General features: G+C 37.7%; 1 protein-coding gene across 4 annotated transcripts in view; it reads left to right on the forward strand.

Annotated features, from left to right (window-relative positions):
• Window positions 1-981: 981 nt before the first annotated feature.
• Window positions 982-24471, forward strand: part of GABRA2 (gamma-aminobutyric acid type A receptor subunit alpha2) — a 116595-nt gene continuing 93105 nt past the window's right edge. For 3 of the 4 annotated variants that reach the window (XM_036854054.1, XM_036854050.1, XM_036854052.1), the window contains exons 1-3: window positions 982-1247; window positions 2252-2329; window positions 4855-4970. In XM_036854054.1, the coding sequence (XP_036709949.1) occupies window positions 2259-2329; window positions 4855-4970 (187 nt within the window). In that variant the 5' untranslated portion in view covers window positions 982-1247; window positions 2252-2258. Of the gene's footprint in view, window positions 1248-2251; window positions 2330-4854; window positions 4971-24471 lie in introns of those variants that run through there. The other variant, XM_036854053.1, reaches the window with a different exon arrangement.

Here is a 24471-nt window from a genome sequence, read left to right on the forward strand (position 1 = left end):
CAACAGGTCTCTACACCAGCAAAAACCCCTAAAGGGGGAAAACCTCAAAACATGTTACATACCCCCCCTCCCACCCCGCCCCGCTGCGGAAAGAATTTGCAGAGGTAGTAGAAGCACAGCAGGTCCCTTTTTGCTGGGGGTGGAGGTGGGTAGGGTGGGGAGTACGTAAACTTTTTTAGAGCGGTTGATTGAGTTTGATCACCAGGTAGGGAGGACGTTTGTGAAAAGATATTGGGGGAAAGAATTGCTGAGAGTGAGCGGGTTTCCCAATAATCTGCAGATGACTTGATTGACCAGCTCCAGGGAAGTCTCCAGCCCTCAGAGCTTTGAAGGGAAATTGGTCCTGATTGCAGGAGTGTGAAGGAATGAGTGGTATATCAGAAGGGCTCGGGAAATCAGAGAAACTTCCTGCTGTCTGATTCCACGCAACATGCCTCGAACTTGGTCCTGCGTGGACGCGTGATGACCAAGTACAGGCGTGATGAGTCCCCTCGCCTTCCAGCGGGAGCTGTACCTCTCCTCGGCAGCCACGTCGCTCCAGAGCCAGGGCACGTTGGGGGGCGGGCGGCAGGGCGAGGTCCCGGGGATCTAGGGCCGCACAGACACACTGCGTCCCCGACGCCGCACCAGCACCCACCAGCAGCCCCCTGGAACCTCGGGGCCTCCAGGGAGTCCCTGAGGGCGGCCGCGGGGCGCAGTCCCGGGCGGCGAGTGGGCTCCGCTCCTCCGGCGCGGCGTGGGCGCGGGGGGAGGTGCTCGGGGCTCCCCCGGGCGCTCGCCGCCGCTTGGGGCTGTGCCCTGGCCGGTGCCCGGCGGGCGGTGGGCGGTTACCCGGTATCTGGGCGGGGGTAGGGGGGCGTCCCTGCGTTGTCGAGAACCTCGTTAGCCCTCCTTTCGGGCCTGGCTCCTCCTCCTCCAGGCGTGGGGCTCGTGCCCGCCGCTGCCTGCGCGCACCGCGCCTCTGCTCGCGTCTCCCCCCACCCAGCCGGCTCCTGCCAACGCTTCCCCCGCCTCCTCTTCCTCCTCCTCCGCCCATCACCGCCACTACGGACGCCTTCGCCTCCTTCTACTCCTCGCGCCGCCGCCACTCCTCGCGCTCTCCTTCGGCTGCAACCAGCCCATCGCTCCCCGCTCGCCGGGCTGCTGCAGTCTGTCTGCCTGTCTGTCTGTCTGTCTCTCTCAAGTTTCCTATCTCCTCAAGATCAGGGCAAAGGGAGGAAAACACCCAATTCTGCTTGCCGTTTCAGGTAAGGTCGCACACGTTGGTCCCAACAGGGACCCTTGCTTCCCCATTTACCTTTGCCTCCCGTGCATGGCTCATCTCCCCCCATTCACTCTCCGATGCTCCCTGGAAACCGAAGCGGCTCAGGTCGCCCCCTCCTCCCCAGCACGTTTAACAAATAATTTCGATACTCCTCACCGGAAGCCTATTGGCAACTACAATAAGATCCGAGACGCCCGCCCGGCAGCGCGTTAGCCTGGCTCTTTTATAGTCTTTTAACTTTGCACACTGTGATCGCCGCTGCCTGCCTGCCTCCGCTGGATCCCGGAGCCTCACGCTCCTGCCAGGATTGCGGTCCTCGGCTCCGGAACAGCTGTCAAACGCGTCGTTTCGCAGCAGTTAATCCGAACCCGGCTGCCTCCAAGACGTGGTCTTGGGCAACTGTGGATGGGCAGGGAGGGAGGTGATTTTATTTTCTTTTAAAAGGAGTGAAGTAGTGAAGACGTGAGGACTGCAGTTCATTGTAATGAAAGAAGAATAATCGAAAAAAAGTGGGCTGGCTGGCCCTTGCTTTTCCCTCTGTGGTTGCGGAGGTGGTCTTGGTCGAGGGGACGTGGCATGAAATACCCGTTTCTCCTCCCCTTTTTCACTCTCCCCTCCAACCCATTCTTTTCTCTAGCTCAAATGTCAGTGCAGGGTCCCGTGTGTTCTTAATGCGTGTGTGTGTCCACAAAACAGTGTTTGCTGACGATGTGGCTGAGGGAAGTTCCTGGCAGAGCAAAGTCTGATTATTTGATCATCATTCTGTTAAGAGAAAAAAAAGAAAGAAAGAAAAAAAAAGAAGAAGAAAAGAAAAGAAAAGAAAAAAATCCTCCTCCAGTCATCACACCCTACACACACTCCACTGGAATAATCTCTATATCTTTAACTCCAATTCCCATTTGAAATGACATTCTTTTGGGCTATTTGGATGGTGGGACTGAATGTAATTTTAAGTGTATTTTGTTTTTCTTCCATGACTTTACAAAGAGTGGTGATGAAGATGAAACTGAACATCTGCAACATGCAGTTGCTGCTTCTTGTTTTCTTGGTGTGGGACCCAGCCAGGTGAGACAATTATTTACTGTATTTGCCATTTTAAATTCAGGGTAAAGGTGTGTTTCTTGAATGTCATCAATGCAGAGGTGGCTTGGGAGAAGCTGAAGTATTTTGAAGGGTCATTTCTAATGAAAAGATATTGTACCAAGAAACAGAACTATTAAGTGACAGAGACTATTAAAACTTCACTGCTTCTTGTTTTTAGCGATAAAATACAAAAGTGAATACAAACATTTTCTAAAAAAATAAATCACGGGAGAAAAGAATGCCCTTTGGATGGCATATTTTTGCAAGGAATTGAAGTGGTTGGTATATGCGATTATAATAACATCAAAGTTCAGTAAAGAAAACATCAGTTTTCCTTTACGCCAAACAAAAGCATAAGCTAAAATGATTTGAGTATTAATTTTTTTTCTTTCTTTTTCTTTCTGTCTCTCTTTCCTTTTTTTCTTAAATAGTCTTGGCTCTTTCAGTCAACATAGAAAACCTAAATGATGTGTGGATCTGAAACCTCTAGGTGGAGGTACTATACAACTTCACAATCACAAACAAATAAAACAAAAGCTTGATTTATTAATCAACTTTTCATATTATTGATTTAGAAATTTTTACTTCTAAAATGGTACTGTCATAAAAAGTACTTACTTTGAAAATGTAACAAATTCTGTTTTGCCTGTATTCTACAAATATCAAATTTAATTTCTGTTGTTTTCAATAGCATCATCTTAATTGGAGTCTTTTCTGATTTTTTAATCATCAATGGGCAGCTTTTATTAATTGCCTAAATTTAGGGTATGGTTTTCAAAATGCCAGAGAACTTAAAATATGATTCATAATAATGTCCATGTAACTATTCCTTTAAAAAAATTAGTGTTTATGATTTTATGATACCTCTATTTCCCTTTAAAATTTTCATTTTCCTGTCTCAGTAATTGTCAAAGTTTGAAAATACTTTCTAGAATTGAGAAGAAATCTCTTTATGAAGTCTTATTTTTAATTGGAAAATAGCTCCTCATTTAATATCTTAATATTGAGTTTAGAAAGAAAATGTGACATGTGATTAAAAATCGCTTTCCAGTGAAAATCTCTAAGTGGAACTTCATGACCATCTTAGTGATTGGTTTTAAAGTTAGCTTAAGGCAATATAAAAACTTTTGAGGCTTGAGGTATGAACTAATTTGCTTACATAATTTTTAAAATGTTTATCTTTATATCAATATTTTAATATTTTCTCTTCTCCCAAGAGGATATTTGCTTGAAGTTGGTTACCAATTTTTCGATGTATTATGACTATTTTTAGCTACTAGCTGTGTAATCATTTAAATGCAAATGAATTCTGTCAATGATATTTCACACAATACACCTTGATCAGAATGCAATTACATATAATCTTTGATTTTAGAGGAGTGAACAAACTGTGGTCCATTAATAATCATTGAAAATCCTCAGTACTTAACCATATTTTCTTCTACTAGTTTTCTGTTCTATATTTGACCAGTAATGCTCATGCCAGTATTTTATTCTATTATATAAATGATTCTTTTTCTGGACCAGTAATTTAAATCTCTGAATCATTCTGAGGAAAAAAATGGCAGTGAAAAGGGACATTCTGTTTTATACATCCAGTTGCTTCTGCACCAAATTGCTGGATGTCACAAAACCAGGTGTCTGGCTTTCTGATGGAGAAATAATGGAGAAAATCACTGTTTCTAACCCTCGTCTGGTGATATTTTAAGACCACTTATTCTTTCCGCAAATTTGTCTCACACACACACACACACACACACACACAAAGTAGCTGGGCATTTTAATCTTTGGATGACTTCTATTGCTCTTCTCAGAGACCTGTCAGGAGGGGTACTCCTCCAAGGCTCTCTGCAAATGTGTGTGCACTGCTGATGCTTTCAGAGCCCACCTCCACCTCCGGACTTCAGTGGAGTCTGGAACACAGCCAGCGGAGTTTCCCTGAGGTCTATATTGCACTTGGCCATTGGGTGGAGGTATACCCAAAGTTAGAAAATCATCTTGGCTTAAAAGAGAAAAAGACATAAAAAGAAAAGACATTTCTGAGAAAGATGGAAAAATTCTGTGCCTCCAAGGAGGTAATTTATTTTCCAATTAATATTCAAATCACTGAAGAATTCTTTCAGTAGTCCCTTTGGTTTTTGTACCTTTCCAAATGCAGAACAACATTACTAATAGTATCTGCATGTGATCCTCTACCATCATAATATATTCTAGGGAGTGGATTTTAGAAAAATTGAATAGGTAACACAAAATGCGAAGTGGTAGAAATCTGAAATAATTTTGGCATCAAACTTTCTGATAAGCTAGTATTTATTATCGATTTCCAACAGCATGTTTACCTTCCCCATAGACATACTGGCATTTAAAGAAGTGGGAAAAAAAAAGAGGAAAACGGGTGACACTAATAGCTTAGGGAGCCTTAAAATTCAAATCAAGGAGGAAGAGCATGTTGGCACTTGCAAAACACACGTATGTATATATATCAGCTTGTAAAATTATCTGTTTAGGTTGGTGCTGGCTAACATCCAAGAAGATGAGGCTAAAAATAACATTACCATCTTTACAAGAATTCTAGACAGACTTCTGGATGGTTACGATAATCGGCTTAGACCAGGACTGGGAGGTAAAAATAGTTTTCCTTTTCTTAAATGCTCACAAAATAATGCCTTTAAAAGTTAAGGGTAATATTTATATTTTAATACACTTTATACATGAATGCATTGTCACATATTAAAAAACATAGGTAATAGAAAATAAGGTATATGAAATAAACATTATCTCTGATTCCTTTTATACAGACATAATGTATTTAACATACCTTTTATAGACTACCTGAAGTCATATAGAGCCCAGACTTTGTGCATGAATAGTTTTTAAATTAGTTTATTTATAATGGCTAAGTTTTTCAAACTTAGACTATGTGAAAGCGTGACATTATTGGGCAGATATGCTTGTATAGTATCTTTCGTTTCCTTCATTGAATTTTGCAGATGCCTATTTTCACACTAGTACAGATATGTAGAAATGAGAAACATAAAAATATAAAAGAGTACCTGGGTTGAGTTTTAGCAACCAGATAAATTTTAGCAATCATCACAGGATTCTGTGATGATATTTCTTTACACGTGCATGTGACATTTCTAAAATACAGCACCGGTTTGGCATTCTTGAAACTTTCAAAGACATTTTGGATATACTTTAGCTGTAGGCCTAATTTATTGGCCTGTGGCACAGTTTGATTTCAAATTTAAACATTAATTCTCAACTCAGAAAAACAAATCTATTTTTATCCATAAAGGTAAAGGAAACTAGGCTTGGCTAATGTGTTTAATTTTAATTATCCTTTAGCATAGTTGGGTGATACTAAGGAGATTAGGTATAAGTAGGGTAGGTGTGTAATTCCTAAAAGGATTCTGAGTCAAAATATTGTTACTCATTAATTCTAACATGAGATGTATATATATATATATATATATATATATATATATATATATATATATATATACATGCACACATTTATCAAATGTATGTTATACTTATTAGGATGTTCAGTTTAATAACTAATTCAAAGTTAAGACGAATTAGTTGAATGCTTGGTGCTGACTGAAGGTTTATATAGTTAGCCTGATTATTACCAGGTTGGCAACTTTGCAATATTAAATTGCTTGAAAAGATGTGTAGTGACTATAAACGCCTGGATGTTTATGTCAATACTGTCTTTGAAAAACGTAGGTGGTTGTTAAATCTATGCATATTTGGCAATTGTATGGTTTGCATTGCCCAGGAGTCAGAAAAGGTTAGAAAAGATCTAACTTGTTTTTAAATAATATGCCATTTAATTGATAGTGGTTTTGGACTTGAATCCTGAGTGGTACCTTGCATTTCAAGAGAGAAGTGATGGGGAAGAATAATGTTCAGAAGTATGATACATTGTATCTCTCAGAGATAATTCAATTGTTTAATACACAGTCTACTAAAAGAAAAAACTCTCAAGTTTATGAGTCTGTTTCCATTTTGTAAATAAGTTCTTTACTCCAATATAAAATAAAAAGTTAAAAGAAAAGTTAAAATAAGGAAAAACTAAAGGAAAAGAATATTTTCTTAGTAATTAACATTTCTAATGACCATGAATAGAAGGCATTACCGTCCATGTTAGCATAAATAGCAAGGAGCTAATGTCAAACTCATACAACAGAAGTATGCCTAGCATGAGGCTGTCATAATTCAAGATGGTGATTTGAGAGGTAGATTGCACTAAGGCAGATATTTTCCCAAGGCCTAGATTTTATTATTTTTAAATAAATCATGTGCTGTCAAAAAAACTTAAGATATTTAAGCTAGATCTTGGATTTTGTCTATGAGATTTTAGGAGAAATGTTTACACTGTGGGTGTATAGTTGGGAAGTACAAACTACCTGTTAAAGGACATGGATATTGCCATTTATCTCTTCATATTTTTTTTAAAAATATCCTTCCATTTTTTTTACTTCGGTCATCAGCATTCGAATATAGATCCTTGTCACTCATTCTGTAGGTTAATGCAATAGACAAAGTGGCTCTTCTTGCCTAGTGTCTTCCTTCCCCAATCCTTCTCTGATAGTGGATATGTGCTAATATTTCACAGTCAGATTAGTCTTCTTTTAGTCAATACTTTTCATATATTACTCTCTTGTCTTGATGAAATACCTTTGATAGCTTGCCATTGCTTTCTGTAGATGGTGATGAGGGGGTAGTGGAAGGAATATAGGCCTTGCATGCAGATGGATCTAGATTAGAATTTCTGCTCCATCTACACACCCAAAACTGTGCCCTGGCCAGGTAATCTCTATTTCCTTTCATTTAAAAGGGTCATGATGGGGATTCCCTTGTGTGTTATTTGTGGCTTTTCCCTTGCTGCTTTTAATATTTTTTCTTTGTATTTAATTTTTGTTAGTTCAGTTCATATGTGTCTCAGCATGTTTCTCCTTGGGTTTATCCTGTATGGGACTCTTGTGCTTCCTGGACTTGGGTGACTATTTCCTTTCCCATGTAAGAGGGTACAAATGAACTTATCTACAAAACAGAAATAGAGTTACAGATGTAGAAAATAAACTTACGGTTACCAGGGGGTAAAGGGGGGATAAATTGGAAGATTGGGATTGACATATACACACTACCGTATATAAAATAGGTAACTAACAAGGACCTACTGTATAGCACAGGGAACTCTACTCAGTACTCTCTAATGGTTTATATGGGAAAAGAATCTAAAAAAGAATGGATATACGTATATGTATAACAGATTCACTTTGCTGTACACCTGAAACTAACACAACATTGTAAATCAACTATACCCCCCAAAAATTAAATAAATAAATAAATAAAATGGCCATGATGCATTTCTACTTTATAGTGTTGTTGAGAGGATTACGTAAACTACAGTGTACACACAACATACTAGCAGTTAAACACAATCAATTCCTTCCCTCCTCCCATAGGTTCCGAACGTGACAATCAAGGATTTTACAATTTACTTCTCTGGCTTAATTTTTACTTTGCCACCCATCTATCCTGTACTTCAAACACATCTACTCATTTTCTCTTGATAATCCATTCACATCTGCTCCCTTAGCTTTTGAGGGGAAAATATTCCCCTCTCACTGGAATTATTCTTCCTCATTCTCTCTGCTGATCTAAACTTTTCCTGTGAAGACCACATCAATGTGGGTCCTTTTCAGTAATGACCTTTCTTAACTGAATTGAAGCACCCAGACTCAATTTTCCCTCTGTTGAATTTCTTTAGCTGTTGTTGGCTTTGTATCTCATTTGGCACTTACTATGTGCTGTCTTGGATTATTTATTACCTTTTTATGTGTCTCTTGTTACCTTAACAAGATCGTAAACTTATTGAGGCAAGGTATTGTATCATAAATCCTCTGTACTCTCACTAAATATTGATTTGCATATGGTGACCATAAAAAAAAATACTGATTACTTCATTAACTTTTCTATGACCAGTTAATCATCTGGAAAACGGAGCTACTCACATCTGGCTGACCTTTTAGTTGGGAATGTTGAGGTGGTACTTTGTGCATCCTGCTGCAGGAAGGTGGTGTGGCTGAGTGAAGAGAACCTAACTTTAGACTGTGGAGATTTAGGTAAAATTCTAGATGGGGTACTGAGCAGTCTTGTGACCTTTCAGTCCTTTACCTCTCTGGGGCTACATCTGTCATCTGTAAAATGGGATTACTATTACTATTCTTAGGGTTTTTGATGAATATTAAATACAATGATATATGCAAAGGAGTTAGCACAGTGACTGGCATATCGTAGAGAGTTAATACATAACAATAACTAGAAGACTTTGGAAACCTTTGTAAATACACTGTTGTAAATTTCAGTTATTATTACGGTTTCTTCTCTGTCCAAAATTCTCAGCCTGAATGTTCATATGTCATTTCAAATAGAAAGTTCAGGGAAATTATTTGTATCATTATGTCCCAGAAATTAATAATAAGGGGAAAAATGGGTTTGATTCAATTTAATATATCAAACTGAACATCTCTATTGATGGATAATCTGAATAATTAATCTCAATTATTATTATTTTTCCTTTGTAACATTAGTATAAATGAGTACATAGGAAAGAGCAATCAATTTTGTATTAAGAGTTAGAAAAATTATTCTTTTCACCTGGCTCTTCAACTTACTAGATCTTATCCCAGACAAGTTACTTAGACATTCTGAGCCTTGCTATCTTCTTAGGGAAAATAAAAATATTAGCATTTTATTCTGAGAGGAGGAGGATAAATTGGGACTTCTATACATGATAAAGATTGTACAATAGGTCGAATGATAAAATTTTAAGATATTTAATAATTAATTCTGGGTTTTATTTTTTTTCTGCCGGTTTTATTAAGGTATAATTGACATATAGCACTGTAAACATTGAAGGTATACAGAACTATGGGTCCTCTTTAAACTAAGGGCCTGATCACACTACTCAACTGCTCAAAATCCTGCAATGGTTTCTACTTCAGTCAGAATAAAACACAGATTTCTTTCGATGGCCTCCAAAGTCCTGCATAATCTGTCTTCCTATTCTTCTTTGGCCTCACCTCACACAACTCTCCTTCTTGCTAAGACTGCTGCAGTCACATTGGCTTCTTTTCTGTTCCATGAAGACACCAGGATACTCCTTGGAGCTTTTCCCTGACTGTTCCCTCTTCCCTGGATACCCATTGAGCTCACCTTCTCAATGAGGCCTACCTTGACCAATCCGATAAATACTATGTGTTCATCCTTTAGCAATATTGATCCTTCTTACCCTTTTTTTTTCTGTTTTTACTTAGCACTTACTATTTTTTAATATACAAGATAATTTTTAAATCATTAGGTCAATTGCTTACTTTTGTCTCTTTTGCTAGAACGCAGACTAATTGAGGTTAGGGATTTTTGTCTGTTTTGTTGTCTGGTTCTCAAGCACCTAGAACAGTGCCTGGCACACAGTAAGCATGGAATTAAATATTTCTTGAATGAATTTGATTTTATTCATTTATTTTATTTTATGTTATTTAGTATGCTCCCATGAAAAGAATCGACTATACAACTTACCTTATCCTTAAAATCATCAGAGCAATTATCATTTAATTACTGTACTGGCCTTTCACTGTTAACACCAGCGTATTAGGCTGACTTCTTGGTGAATGGAAACAATCACTACAATTATTCCAACTCCTGGCTTATGTTAGCTGTGATTCTGCCTTGAACTAACCGTGTGATTTGGGGGATTTGGGGCGATTCATTTATCCTATCTGTGACGTCATTTACTTACCTGTGAAATTGGAGGGGAGGTTCTATTTACCCTGTCTGTCTCACAATGATATGGTATGGTTCAAGTAAATAAGAAAGCATAATGTGGCATGCATTGATAGGTATTAGGATCGTTAGGAATAGCAGAGGAGAGTTCTTCAAGGAGAACATCATCTTAGAGGTAGTATCCTTGAAAACATGCCAAGAAAATACTGGTAGGTCTTGTGCATTTGGTTGGCTTAGTCCCTTGTAAGTCTGGAAATGTATCTACGAAGACCATATGTTCAGCTTAGCTAGAACTTATAACTGAATCAATCTTTCCTTTAGTCTTCCTTTTAGTCATTGGAGCTAACAACTCAGGTACCCCCTATGGATTTTGATGTTCCATAAGAGGCTTTCAAATTGTTAACTGAATAAAAGGAGCAACATTTGTATTTTGGACTGTGTTTAGAGGGTCACTGAAAAAAAGGAAAGTGTAGACAGGCCTTGTATATTTATAACAGCTAACATTCACAGTGCTCAACAGTGACAACTATTAGAAATGACAAGGCTTTGTATCTAAATTATAGATTCAGTCTGGAAAATCTAGATAGAGTACCATGCTTAACTGCATTTTGAAAAGCTGTTTCAAGGAGCTTGTCTAGATAGAATTGGTACATAGTGCTCTTGTTTGGTCCTCTAAAAACTTGAAGCAGCTTTATGCTTAAAGCCATGAAAAACATGATGTCAGATTATAGACTTAGGGTCTGAGGGTCAGTTTCCAACTTCACTCTTGGATATTTTTCCTCAGGCTGTAGAGAGATGGATGTTAACATGTTTCTATGAATTTTACTACTCTCAATTTTATAAAAATAAAATATAGGATATTCGGTGGGCAAAAATTAGTACAAAAAATCTGGTCTCTCCCAGAACCTAAGAGGGAGTCTGACCTCAAAATAGCATCGTATTATTTTATAAGGAAGAGGTTAAGATCAGTGCCTCTGAATACCAGCATCTTTGAATTTGAATTCTGTTGCCATACTATATGAACTACAAAACTTTTCACTCAACCTCTCCTTGCTTTGGTTTCTTTATTTGTAAAATGGGGGGCTAAAAGTATGTGACTTATTGGTTTGTTAAGTATTTAATTAAAAAATTTTTTTGGAGCGTCTGGCAAACAGGGTAGGAACTCAATACTTGTAGATATTATTGCTGTTATTGTTGATTCTACTACTACTTCTACTATGAATGCAATAGAGTCCATCACTCAATGTTTTCTTTAATTTGTAAAAGCTGTGACTTCTAAAAAAAGATAAAAGTGTGGTACTTATAACCCAGTTTTAGAGAAAAGATATATTTGTATGTTTCTCATGCTATTAGTTTCATTTTGTAGCACACTTTTGTATATGTACAGAATCTCTGGAAACAAAACCAATCACAAAAGAAATATGTCAGATTATTGTAACATATAACAATTGGGCATCATCAGTTCATGATACTGAATTTGCCTATAAGAACAAAATCATATTTACAGAATGAAAACCTCACTATGTGATGCAGATGATGATTTTAGGGACATGAAACTGAAAGCGTGTCCACCATCCTAGCCTGGGATGTGCCAGGAACTTGAATGGCACGAGCTCTGGGTCTTGCAGCTACCGGGTGCGTGCCTGATGCTTGACAACATCTTATGAGGTGAGGGGTGGTAGAGGCATCAGGAAGAAGATAACACGCCGAGAATGATCTGAAATCTCTATACGGAATTGAAAGGGGCAGGGGACAAGTGGGTTGCATGCTGAGCAGAAAGGAAGCGACTGAGCCCTTAAGAAGTTCTTGTCTCAGGTGGAGGCTGGGTAAACTTCAGGTACTGGTCCTCCGCTTAACAGCTCTGATGTTCGGCATTCTCCTCATTCAGCAGCTGTGATTGGGGCTGATGCTCCTGAAAAGGCAGGAGGCAGCAGAGAATCTAGTCTCCCTTCCCTCCTGACTAGGTCTTCTGAGGTCCCCCAGTGTGCCCGGAGTGGGATAACCTTCTTAGGCATAAGAAGATTTCAGAGCCTTTTTCACTCTCTGCCACCAGATCTTCTCCACCCACTTGCGTTTGCGAAAAGGTCACAGGAAACACCGAGTTTGATTATTTCATGAGCGAGAAAATAAAAATAAATTGGGATGACTTCACAGAAGTGTGTAAATAGCTTTGGGTAAATATGTAAATAATGGATATCAAGTTTTTTTCATTTCCTCTTTATTGAAAATTATTTTGTGGGAGGCATGAAACAGAGCGCAGAAAGGTACTAGGTGCCTGAAGTGGGATGCTGTTTGGGAGGCTGGAAACTCTGGACATGGGCTTCCTTCACAGGACGGCCTTCCTCACAGTGCATGCTAGCTAAAACCAGAAACACAGTACCGTTATGTGCAGACTTTTGGATTCTTTTTAGTATTACAAGCCGACTAAGAAACATCTTAGCGTTTCTGTACACCCTCACTCTAAAGCTGTGTGTTGCTTGCCTACCCTCTCAGGGAATGGTGCTAAGACAGGCTTCTTCAGAAATGGTTAGAGTGAGGTTTTGCAGAACTCTTTCTCCGTTTGATGTTTTAACTATACATATAGCTTGTGATTATTTTATAGGAAAGGCAGACTGAGTGCGTACATGGCAGCAATGGGTTGCGTTAGATTGGATGGTGGCACTTTCTTCCCAAACAGCATGTCCTGCAAAATTCAAGGGAGCATCACCAAGTGAGTGACCCAGAGAATACTATCCATGTTTCAATGAACTAACGCTAAGGCTTTTTTTTTCCACCTTAAAACAGTTTTGGTTAATAGCAGCTTCTTCTCTCAACCATTGCTGCTAGAGAGGCATTGCCCTTAGTCATAATTTTGAGGGATTGTTATTTTTGCTCTTTTCGGGCACAAGCACACCCCACTCACTCTGTTGTTTTCTTGCCAGCTTTTAAGCTCAGGTGCAATCAACATTTTTCTTTTTTTTTCACTCCTTAATACACAGTGGATAAATTGGACCATAGGCATGACTGATCCATTTGTGTTAGTGTTATTTTTTGATTGCTACAGCTCCAATCATTTGTAGAAATCTATATTGGTAGTGGAGATGGCCAAGTGAACAGCTTGGCCAGCCAGCAATTCATTACTTTTTGATGTGTTAACATGAAAAGAGTCAAATGAAGTTATTCTAGTAGCTTGTTCCCTAACACTTGTGTATTGAAGGCTTATGATGTGCCAGACACTCTGCAGGACATAAAGATGTACAAGGTGTAGTGTTGGTCTCCAGGGGATGAAGTCCCTTGGAGGGCAGATAAGGTAGGTATAGTGTGATTCTCAAAATGACTTGAAACAGTACAACACATGTTCCATTATAAGAGCATGTTATTGGAATAAAGAAAAGAAATCACTTTTACTTGCATCATACAACTGGAGTTAGCCAATTTCTGTCTCTGTAAGCCTAGTTCATTCATTCTATTGTTTCTTTCTAAGGGCCAAGGATTTGCTGGGTCCTGCTGTAAATGCTGCAAATACTATGCTGAACAGGACTGAGTCTTTGCAGAAATTCATATCATATCATATTTTGGCTCTTTCTGCCTTTCAACTATCTTAACAGTGGTTTCTTCTTTCTCTCCTTAATTAATAATATTGTATAATTATTGTATGTTTTTCTTTATTGAAGTGTAAGTCTCTTCTCATTAAAAAAAGAGTGATTTCTGATATATTTACTGTCAGGCTGAGAATTGTGATATCTACAGAAGAGTATAACATCCAGAGGTCATGTCTTTCTGTGTCTGTAGCAGGGGTGTTGAGAGTATTTATGGTAAGAGTGGCATTCCTAGAGGTAGAAAGGTAAGTGTTTATTCCAGTCGAAACTTCTGGATACTCCTCAGTTATCTTTCTAAGGAAAACTTATTTTCTACCTTATCTTAATTTGTTTTGAGCTACAGATGAGTTAAATAATAACTAGACATGAACTGTGAAATAAAAAAATAAATGATATGAGTTGTAATATCATGAGGATTTAGTTTATTTCCTTTGAGTTTTAATGTTTCTGACCCAACACAAAATTCTGAAAACTTGTTTCTAACTTGAAATACCCTCATTCCTCAAGGTTTAGATCTTCTCATTTAGGAGTAAGTTATCATAAGAATAAAATTAATGTTTAAATCTAAAGGGATTTCATATAGAAACTCATCAAATTAAGGATATCAACTTATAAGATAGATATAGATCCCTTCAAATTCTCCATTGGGTTTTTGCATTTTAAGTAACTTACATTAGGGTAGATTTGATGTCTCTGTATGTTATTTTTATACCTTTTAACAAATGAAAAAACTAGCATATGGAAAAGTTTGACTCCATCTCCATCTTAATTTAATATGAATTAAGTTATGTCAATTTTTTAAAAATTTTTGTTTGTTTTGATATTTAAAACATGCATGTTAAGAACATAAAAAATGGTTTTGCATAAAATTCAAAAATACAGTACTCTGTTATAAGAGCATTCTTTTAATAAATATCTTTGTTAAGATTCAGGATGGTAGCTCCTTTTTAGGGGAAAAAATGCAAAATGTAGCACAAAGATTGTCCCAGTAGTATGTGTAGCATTATTCTTTCTGTATTAAAGTATTGCAGGATTCTTAGAGGACATGTTCAGTCGGAATATTACTAAGTTGATTTAAAACATAATAAAAGAAAAGGTAAGGTTTTCTTCTTCCGATATAGTATCCAGAGGAAAAATATGTCAAAAAGAAGATACTGCTATCTTCAGCTATTTTGTGGAGATGGTTAGTAATTCATAAATTCTGTGAATATTTGAGGAATATCATATATTGAGTAGTACAATTGGATCTTGTCTATTGAGTAGAGGAATAGAGTTATGCCACAAAGTTAAGGAAGGTTGAAGAGAGAATAAAAATTATAAATGCCTCCTAAGAGCATTCCCAAACCCATTGTTTAGGTTATGTTTTGTAGTGGTACATAAGTATTTTAGTAAGTACTGGGAAGGCATTTGACTTCCATTAAGAACGTAAAAGGATCAGCTGGTTTTAGAATGGGGTGTGTGTGTGTGTGTGTGTGTGTGTGTGTTAAAAACTTCCCTGGACAGAAGAGAGCTCCAGACTTAAACTGGAGGAGTGGTTTGGAGGAGGAAGACAAACGTCATGGAATGTTTTAGAAAAAGATGAGAGGCTTCCGTTTTACTCCTATTTACTCGTGAGAAGATTTTAGATTTTGAAGCAAAAATGATGAGTTACTACTCATAGATATAGGTTGGAGGGTCCACAGTTTTTCAATTATATGAATTTTTTGAAGCCGTTACAAGAGAAATAAGCAAATCAGCCATAGGCAGAGAATTAGGGTAAATGGAACAAATTCATTTTTGCTGCATGATTGCATAAACTCTGCAATTTCTCAGGAAAGGAAATAGTGAGCTAAAATGTTAGCAAGGTTTACAAGGAAGATTAAAGTTTTGGATACCAAGAGAGAGGAAGTCTTAATTAAAAGAAAATGGAATTGCAAGGCTGGTGTTCAGGTCGGGTAGAGGGGAATATGGGAGGGTAGATTTAATTAGTTATCTGGGTCATGTGAGAGGATAATCGTCGAAGCAAAAAATGTGAAGCTGATGACTGTGCTTTGGAGAATAGCAAAGGAATCATCCAACAGCTATTAGAGGAAGAGAAACTCTAGAGTCTTAAGAGAGTGAATGGGTGGGTTTAGGTGGTGAAAATGTTATAATGAAATGGGGGTGAGTGTAGAGCCATTTTAAAGGGAGTTGTCATTAGAGCATTACTAAGAGAACAAAGTCCCTTGATAACTAAAAATTAAAACTGAGTATCCATTTATCATTCTAAATAGCTTTTGCTTTAGTAATGATTACAAAATTACAGGATCAAAGAGAACTAACAGGAAAGCTATACACTGAGCTGTATGATCAGTAGTGCTTATATTACAGTATGTTGCCATTTAAAATGATTAAATATCAAAAATTGACTTGTTAAAACATATAAATCCGAATAATAGTGTCTGAATTCTTAAAGGAGAACACCAGGCAGATGAAGTAGTGAGGAGGATACCTCTGTAGCAGAAGAATTCCTTTCCACTCTCATTCTTTCAAGCTCCCCAGATAATCTGCAGAACTCCTGGAGGTGTTTTTGGCTGCCACCAAACTGATGATCTGACTCATAGCATTAGCAGGGAGGGTCGTTGAGCATTTCCATTATTGTCTGTGAAATACGGGGGTGATGAGAAGTCCCGTGGGGTCCAGTTGCTGACTCAGGATGGAGATATTTATGTGTAGATGGAGGTCTGCTTGTTACACGGATGTTGCCTGCCGTTGTCACTCTCCTTTAGCTGCTGCCACACCCAATTTAGTCTTTGTCAGTTCTGGTGACAGCTTCTAATACAAGCATTTCAGTCTCAGGCATCTGACTGCTACCATTTGTAGGGGCAGCTGCAATCTTTGCCGCTGTTGCCGCCACTTTGAAACAGCTGGGAGGTTAAGCAAAATCTATCAGCAGATAAGGAAAAGTGCTCAGGTTAATGTTTAAGTGAGTGGATATGAAGGTTAGTGGGGCGGAAAGTGACTGTTCATCAAATCCTTTCCCTTTCGGGAACTGTTTTGCAGGCTGTCATTTCTGTAATTTCCCCCACCCGCTCAGAGAGGGTGATGTGACACTTTACATACTTCTGTCTGAAGAAGACATTAGCAGAGGATATCATAATCCCAAGTGGCTTTTTATAGTGCAAATTTAATGCCAATTGGAACAAAGGAAACCTTGCTCCATAACATTGGAATAAAATAATAAAACATAGGTGAAAAAGAATATCATGGTAGCTTTTATCAGGTAAGGATGCGTTTGTCTGAAAGCAACAGAAAAATCTATCTGCAGTGACTTCAGTGGGGAATCAGTTTTTCTCACAAGAAGTCTAGAGGTAGGTGGCTCCTAGTACTGAGTTCTTAAGTGATGGCATCAAGAACATCAAGAACCGAGACTTTTTTTATTTTTCCACTTCCTCTTCCTTAGTGTGACTTCAGTCCTTTATGCTGTTACCTTCTGATCCCAAGATGGCTGCTGCAGCTCCAGCTATCACATCCATGGTTAAGGCTGGAATGAAATGAAGGGATGGTGCCAGTTCCATTAGTTCCCTTCATCAGAAAAATAAACCTTTCCAGCACTTGCAGCCTATTTCCATATTTATCTCATAGTTATTTCAAGCTAGGAGAGCATCTGGGAAAATGAGTGCCCTACCTGGGGTTGGGCACATTTCTGCCCTTATAAAACTGGGGATTTATTAGAAAGAAGGAAGATGTGTTGGATATTCAGTAGGCTACTGGCAATGCCTGCCACATTTACTAATGCTAATAAAAGTTACTTAATCGTTTTGTGCCTCAATTTTCTATTCTGTAAAATAGAAAATATTAATTCCAATGATGGGTCAATATATCTAAAGTACTTAAAACTTTAATTTGCATACGAATAACCTGAAGGGTGATTGTTAAAATGAAGATTTTGATTCAATATATCTCTGTGGATCTCAAGATGCTGCGTTTCTAACAGGCCCTCAAGTGATGCCAATGCTGCTGGTCTTCGGGTCACATTTTTAGTAGCAAGAAAGTACTCAGCTAGGGCTGCCATGCTGTACAACCTCAGGGAGCATTCATACAGAGTATAATGCAATGACAAGAAGAGGCTAAGTGTTCACTTATTATTATTATTATTATCATTACTGCCACTGATTTACTCTGATAATTAGGAATTCATAATTTATGTTTCTAAAGGTTGCAGTGATAAATCTTATTTTTATCAGAGTATAATCATAGATATTTATTCCTTATGATACATTTTACAAAATTGCCAGTAAATACTAGATTGACTGTTAAAGTCTATGATGTATGTTAAATACAATTTCTCTATCCAGCTATCAGTACACTCTAATTCTGTCACATTCTATGTAAATAAGAACATATCCCTATCTCTATTTATATTTAAAAAATTAAAATTAAGTTGTGATAAAGCCATGATGATATTTGAACTCTGCTTCAAAAGATTTGTTGGATATTACAGTTAGCTAGTTGTGGGAAAGAAAATATTGACATGAAGCTTGTGAATTAATCCAGTATAATTAATTGATTATAAAATTTGATTAATTGATTTTAAAGTTATAAAATAATTGATTATAAAACTAATTTAATTCTGAATATTGTGTTGTGGTAAATAAAATTTTACCACATGTGTAATCTTGAGGGCAGAAAAATAATAGAGCTCTCTCTTTAAATTATTTTATGTTCTATTTAAGTTGCTCCAAAATTTTCTTTTTGGACAGATGAAAATTGTAATTTCCCTTGAAAAATATTATACATGGTTTGTATGAGAGTGCCCGACAGAGACCAGATTATAAACCTGGAGGATCCAGGTTCTTAAAGAACTGATTAAATTTTTATTTTAAAGACACGAAGAGGGGCAAGGGCCTTTGCTTTGATCAGAAGAGGCTGTGAGGGCGAAGCAGTGCACGAGAGCATAAAAAAAACACTAGTTTATCTATGAAAAACCCCTTTCTTTTTATGAAAGGCCAATTATTATCTCTGTGCCTCAGTTTCCAAAACAGGAAGGTAAGGAGACTGTAGCAATGACTTGCAATGCCCTTCCCATCTAAAATTTCTCCCATCCTTTTGTGACTTGTTTTAAGGCAAATAGAGTAGAAAATAAGGTTCTTGGAACAGAAATCTGAAGCCAATTTTTTCTTCATTGTAGAAAAATAGACAGAGTATGGGCCTGAATACAAGCTAGCAGAGTAAGGCTACTAGGCCTCTATAAAGTATGGCCAGCTAAGAGAATAAAGGCTGTTTGGTCTTCCAACTCCTAGCAATTAGGAGTTTGTACAGGAGTAGGTACTCCTAGTGCACAAAAATGCCAATTAAGAGCTTCTCTTAAAGCCGAGCAAGGTTGATTAGGAAGTGGTTTGTACAAGTGAGGTAGTGATAAATATGCCAAATTATAATTGCCCATGTTCCAGACATTGCTGGACACTCTCTCTCTCTGTGATGTACATGGATACATCTCTTCGAAGCTCACCCTCTTTGGCTTCTCTGCTCTGTTTGATAACATAGATCTACCACCTCCTTCCTGATTCTTGGTGTCTCCACCCTTCTTCATCTGTTTCAGCCCTTGGTCCCTCTTTATTTTCTCTCTTCTTGAATATGGGTGCTCTCCAAGATTCTGTCCTTTTAACTCTTATTGCTTTTCACTTTCATGATTTTCCCAGAAGAAATTCATTCAATTCCATAGCCTCAAATATTAACCTGTATGTAGATTCTCTCTCATCCTGCTGCTGTTTTCTGATGTAAATCTGCTCGTTAATGCCCAGATGAACTCTCTTTATGACCACCCACTGCTTTCAGGATCAAGTCCAGAGCATTTAACGTAGCGGACTTTACAGTCTCTGGCCTCTGTTCACTTTTCTGGCCTCATTGCTCACTATTTATCGCTATCTTGCATGAAGTGGCTTAGTTTCACTGACCTTGTTTCAGTTTTTATTTTTTAATGCATTTGGCTTTCTCTAGCCTGTGGGCCTTTACACAGGCTGTTGAGTCTACTGGGAACACATTTGCCTTTCTTTAGGTTCCAGCTTAGACGTCATACTTTCTAGTAACCTTACATGACTATCATCCCCTCACACACACATCTCTGTTGAACAAATCACCCATTACTATACTTGGAATAAAATTAACATACTTTCTTGTAACTCCCATTTTACCTATTGGCATCTAAGGTCTCCTAAAGTCAGAGATTTATGACTCCTTGTCTGTTGTTCTAGCCCCTGTTCTATGTGTAATGCTTCTAGAAGGTAGATAGTAATCATAATATTTGTTGAATAGATGAATAGACTACTGATGAGCTATGTCCTTTCATATATACATTTCTCAAACTCCTAGAAACTGAATTCATAATTTTGCTACCTGAAACTGCTTTTCTTCCTGTGGTTCTCTTGCATGGTTAATGGTAATGTACATTTGTCAAGCCAGAAGAGCTAAAAATCCATCTGAGAATGAGTTTCAAATTCTCTTTACTCCTTTCCAGTCTCCTGACTCCAATTCTGCAATCCTCAAATACACAGATATTAACCTGATAGTTTCGCTTATTTTTGTTTTTAAATAAATAATTAGCTTAAAACATTTAAAAATCAGGACATTTCCAATAAAAGCATGGATTTCTTTCTCTTTCAAAAATGGCAGATTTGGTGATCCTAGGCCAAAACTCCTGATGCCAGAAATTGACATTGAAATTGAGTTGATGACAGCAATTGAAACTAAGTAATGGCTTTCCCTATTACAGGAGGTGTGTCCTCCACATTTAGCCAGAGATCTCATTCAGCTCATGTCACTCAGTTAAGTTACCTGCCTTGCAAGTAAATAACGTGCTGTCCCCCGAAACACTTGTGTATATAAATCTAGCCCTACCCTGTTCTCTATATTGCCAGATTTTTACTTTTTAACTAGATTTGGTTGTGTAATTCTTTTGCTCAATACTCTCCAATGGCTTTCTTTTTTTCCCACTTTCCAGAGCATAACCTCCAGTCTGTATAACATAGCTTCCAGAAACCAGAATAAGGGGACCCAAACCCTAATGCTTTTCTTGGGCAGGTCAGGTAAAAAATGGGTTGACATTATGACAACTGAAGAACTGGAGCAGGTACATTCCTTGTTTAAAGAGGGTTAAGTTTTATCTGATTATTGCTGTATAAGTGTTTGAGATTAGAGTTGCTAGATACCCCAATTATTTTTCACAAGTTGTTGGAAATATCAGTTTTCATGGGAAGTTTCTTAATTTTAAAGACCAACCAATTCTAATGCTAATCAAAACAAAATCTTGTGTAACGCAAACAACACACACCTGAGTATTATTAGTTTGCAGGCCCGAGTCGGAAACCAAGATTTCTCATGAAGGGTGTGAAGGAATCAGTTGGAGAATTTGTTAAATGCAAATTTAACACATTCTCAAAAATTCAGTCAGTTTTGGTTTGAGCCCAGAAATCTGCATTTCATCAAATGTTCTTGATTCTGATACAGGCAGTCCCAGTGCTGGACTGAATTATCTATCTTTAAGTTTCTGGTTAAAAATGATGGTGTTTTCCTCTTTTCTCTCATAGGACTTTATTTGTAACCTTTTAATTAAAAAGGAAAAATAAATGTGTAGAGTAAGATCAGTCTGTCACCAGATGAGTCTGGCTAGCATTTTCCTCAATAACTTCAAAGAGGAGCTTTTGTGCACCATTTTTCTGAGATGGCTGTCAATTTTATAGGGTCAGAGACCTACTTTTCTTTACTAAGGTATTAGTCTGAATTAACTGGCTTATGCCGCAGTAACAACTCTCAGCTTAAAATATGTTTTATTTCTCCCTTATTTATCTTGTTCATGACACAACACTGTCCCCTGAGGTGCGACAGGTGTGTAAGGGTTGGGCTCGCCTACACATCATCACCCCTTAGGGTTTCAGGCTGATGGACCTCTACCATCTAAAATATCGCTGGTCACCGTGTCAGGGAAAAGACATGTGATCAGGAGCAATTGTCCCTTAAAGTTCTGCCCACATGTGACACAATGTCACTGCTCAGATTCTTTGCTCAAAGGAAGGCATATAGACATGCTTAACTTCAAGGGGGCAGAGAAGTACAACTCTACCATTAACTCAGGAGTAGAAGAATTGGAGATATTTGGCAGCTTAATGACTACCATTCTTAGCAAGAAGTACCCATTTCTCAGGGTGTAACTCATCTTCAGTAGTGACAAATAATATGCACTGCTTGGTGATACAGTCATATCTTATTTCAAGATATAATTCAGGAACTATGTTGTGTGGGTAACATACTTAGTGTGTTTACGAGTTAATTGTTATGCTTTTTTGACAAACTGATATGATACACCTTCAAAACCTTCTTCCCCAACTCCCAGGCATAAAGAGCTTTGCCATTTGGGCTGGGAAGCCAGAGCTCAAATTGTAGGGATTTAAGAGGAGATAGTCTGAAGTGTTAGCCTGCAATCTCAAACCTCTGTGACAGTAATTGCCAGGGACAGTGGAATTAAATGGATGGGGAGCAGAGGCCATGTCTTTCTGGTTTGCTACTGTGTCCTCAGTGCCTGGCAGAATACCTAGAATTCACTCTCTGTCAATTGACTATGTATGTGAATCCAATGCTCATATACATAAAAATACATAGACTTGTTGGTACTTTGGGTAGCTCCTTATTTGGGGTTCTCATATACATTTTCGGCATTTAACAATGAGTTTTACCTTTATTTTTTAATCAATAATTTAAAGATTTCAAATAATTGATAATTAGCCTTAATATTAAATATTGGGATTGGAGGTAGATTTTTTTAAATTTTTTAATTTAATTTTATTTATTTTTTTATACAACAGGTTCTTATTAGTCATCAATTTTATACACATCAGTGTATACATTGTCAATCCCAATCTCCCAATTCATCACACCACCACCACCACCACCCCACCACTTTCCCTCCTTGGTGTCCGTACATTTGTTCTCTACATCTGTGTCTCGATTTCTACCCTGCAAACCGGTTCATCTGTACCATTATTCTAGGTTCCACATACATGCGTTAATATACGATATTTGTTTATCTCTTTCTGACTTACTTCACTCTGTATGAAAGTCTCTAGATCCATCCATGTCTCAACAAATGACCCAATTTCGTTCCTTTTTATAGCTGAGTAATATTCCATTGTATATATGTACCACATCTTCTTTATCCATTCATCTGTCGAGGGGCATTTAGGTTGCTTCCATGACCTGGCTATTGTAAATAGTGATTCAATGAACATTGGGGTGCATGTGTCTTTCTGAATTATGGTTTTCTCTGGGTATATGCCCAGTAGTGGGATTGCTGGATCATATGGTAATTCTATTTTTAGTTTTTTAAGGAACCTCCATGCTGTTCTCCATAGTGGCTGTATCAATTTACATTCCCTCAAACAGTGCAAGAGGATTCCCTTTTCTCCACACCCTCTCCAGCATTTGTTGTTTGTAGATTTTCTGATGATGCCCATTCTAACTGGTGTGAGGTGATACCTCATTGTAGTTTTGATTTGCATTTCTCTAATAATTAGTGATGTTGAGCAGCTTTTCATGTGCTTCTTGGACATCTGCATGTCTTCTTTGGAGAAATGTCTATTTAGGTCTTCTGCTGATTTTTGGATTGGGTTGTTTGTTTTTTTAATATTGAGCTACATGAGCTGTTTATATATTTTGGAGATTAATCCTTTGTCCATTGATTCGTTTGCAAATATTTTCTCCCATTCTGAGGGTTGTCTTTTTGTCTTGTTTATGGTTTCCTTTGCTGTGCAAAAGTTTTGAAGTTTCATTAGGTCCCATTTGTTTATTTTTGTTTTTATTTCCATTACTCTAGGAGGTGGATCAAAAAAGATCTTGCTGTGATTTATGTCAAAGAGTGTTCTTCCTATGTTTTCCTCTAAGAGTTTTATAGTGTCTGATCTTACATTTAGGTCTCTAATCCATTTTGAGTTTATTTTTGTGTACGGTGTTAGGGAGTATTCTAATTTCATTCTTTTACATGTAGCTGTCCAGTTTTCCCAGCACCACTTATTGAAGAGACTGTCTTTTCTCCATTGTATATCCTTGCCTCCTTTGTCATAGATTAGTTGACCATAGGTGTGTGGGTTTACCTCTGGGCTTTCTAACTTGTTCCATTGATCTATATTTCTGTTTTTGTGCCAGTACCATATTGTCTTGATTACTGTAGCTTTGTAGTATAGTCTGAAGTCAGGGAGTCTGATTCCTCTAGCTCCATTTTTTTCCCTCAAGACTGCTTTGGCTATTCGGGGTCTTTTGTGTCTCCATACAAATTTTAAGATTTTTTGTTCTAGTTCTGTAAAAAATGCCATTCGTAATTTGATAGGGATTGCACTGAATCTGTAGATTGCTTTGGGTAGTATAGTCATTTTCACAATGTTGATTCTTCTAATCCAAGGACATGGTATATCTCTCCATCTGTTGGTATCATCTTTAATTTCTTTCATCAGTGTCTTATGGTTTTCTGCATACAGGTCTTTTGTCTCCCTCGGTAGGTTTATTCCTAGGTATTTTATTCTTTTTCTTGCAATGGTAAATAGGAGTGCTTCCTTAATTTCTCTTTCAGATTTTTCATCATTAGTGTATAGGAATGCAAGAGATTTCCGTGCATTAATTTTGTATCCTGCAACTTTACCAAATTCATTGATTAGCTCTAGTAGTTTTCTGGTGGCATCTTTAGGGTTCTCTATGTATAGTATCATGTCATCTGCAAACAGTGACAGTTTTACTTCTTCTTTTCCA

This window comes from Balaenoptera musculus, chromosome 5 (genome assembly GCF_009873245.2).
Source record: "Balaenoptera musculus isolate JJ_BM4_2016_0621 chromosome 5, mBalMus1.pri.v3, whole genome shotgun sequence".
Classification (NCBI taxonomy): Eukaryota; Metazoa; Chordata; class Mammalia; order Artiodactyla; family Balaenopteridae; genus Balaenoptera; species Balaenoptera musculus.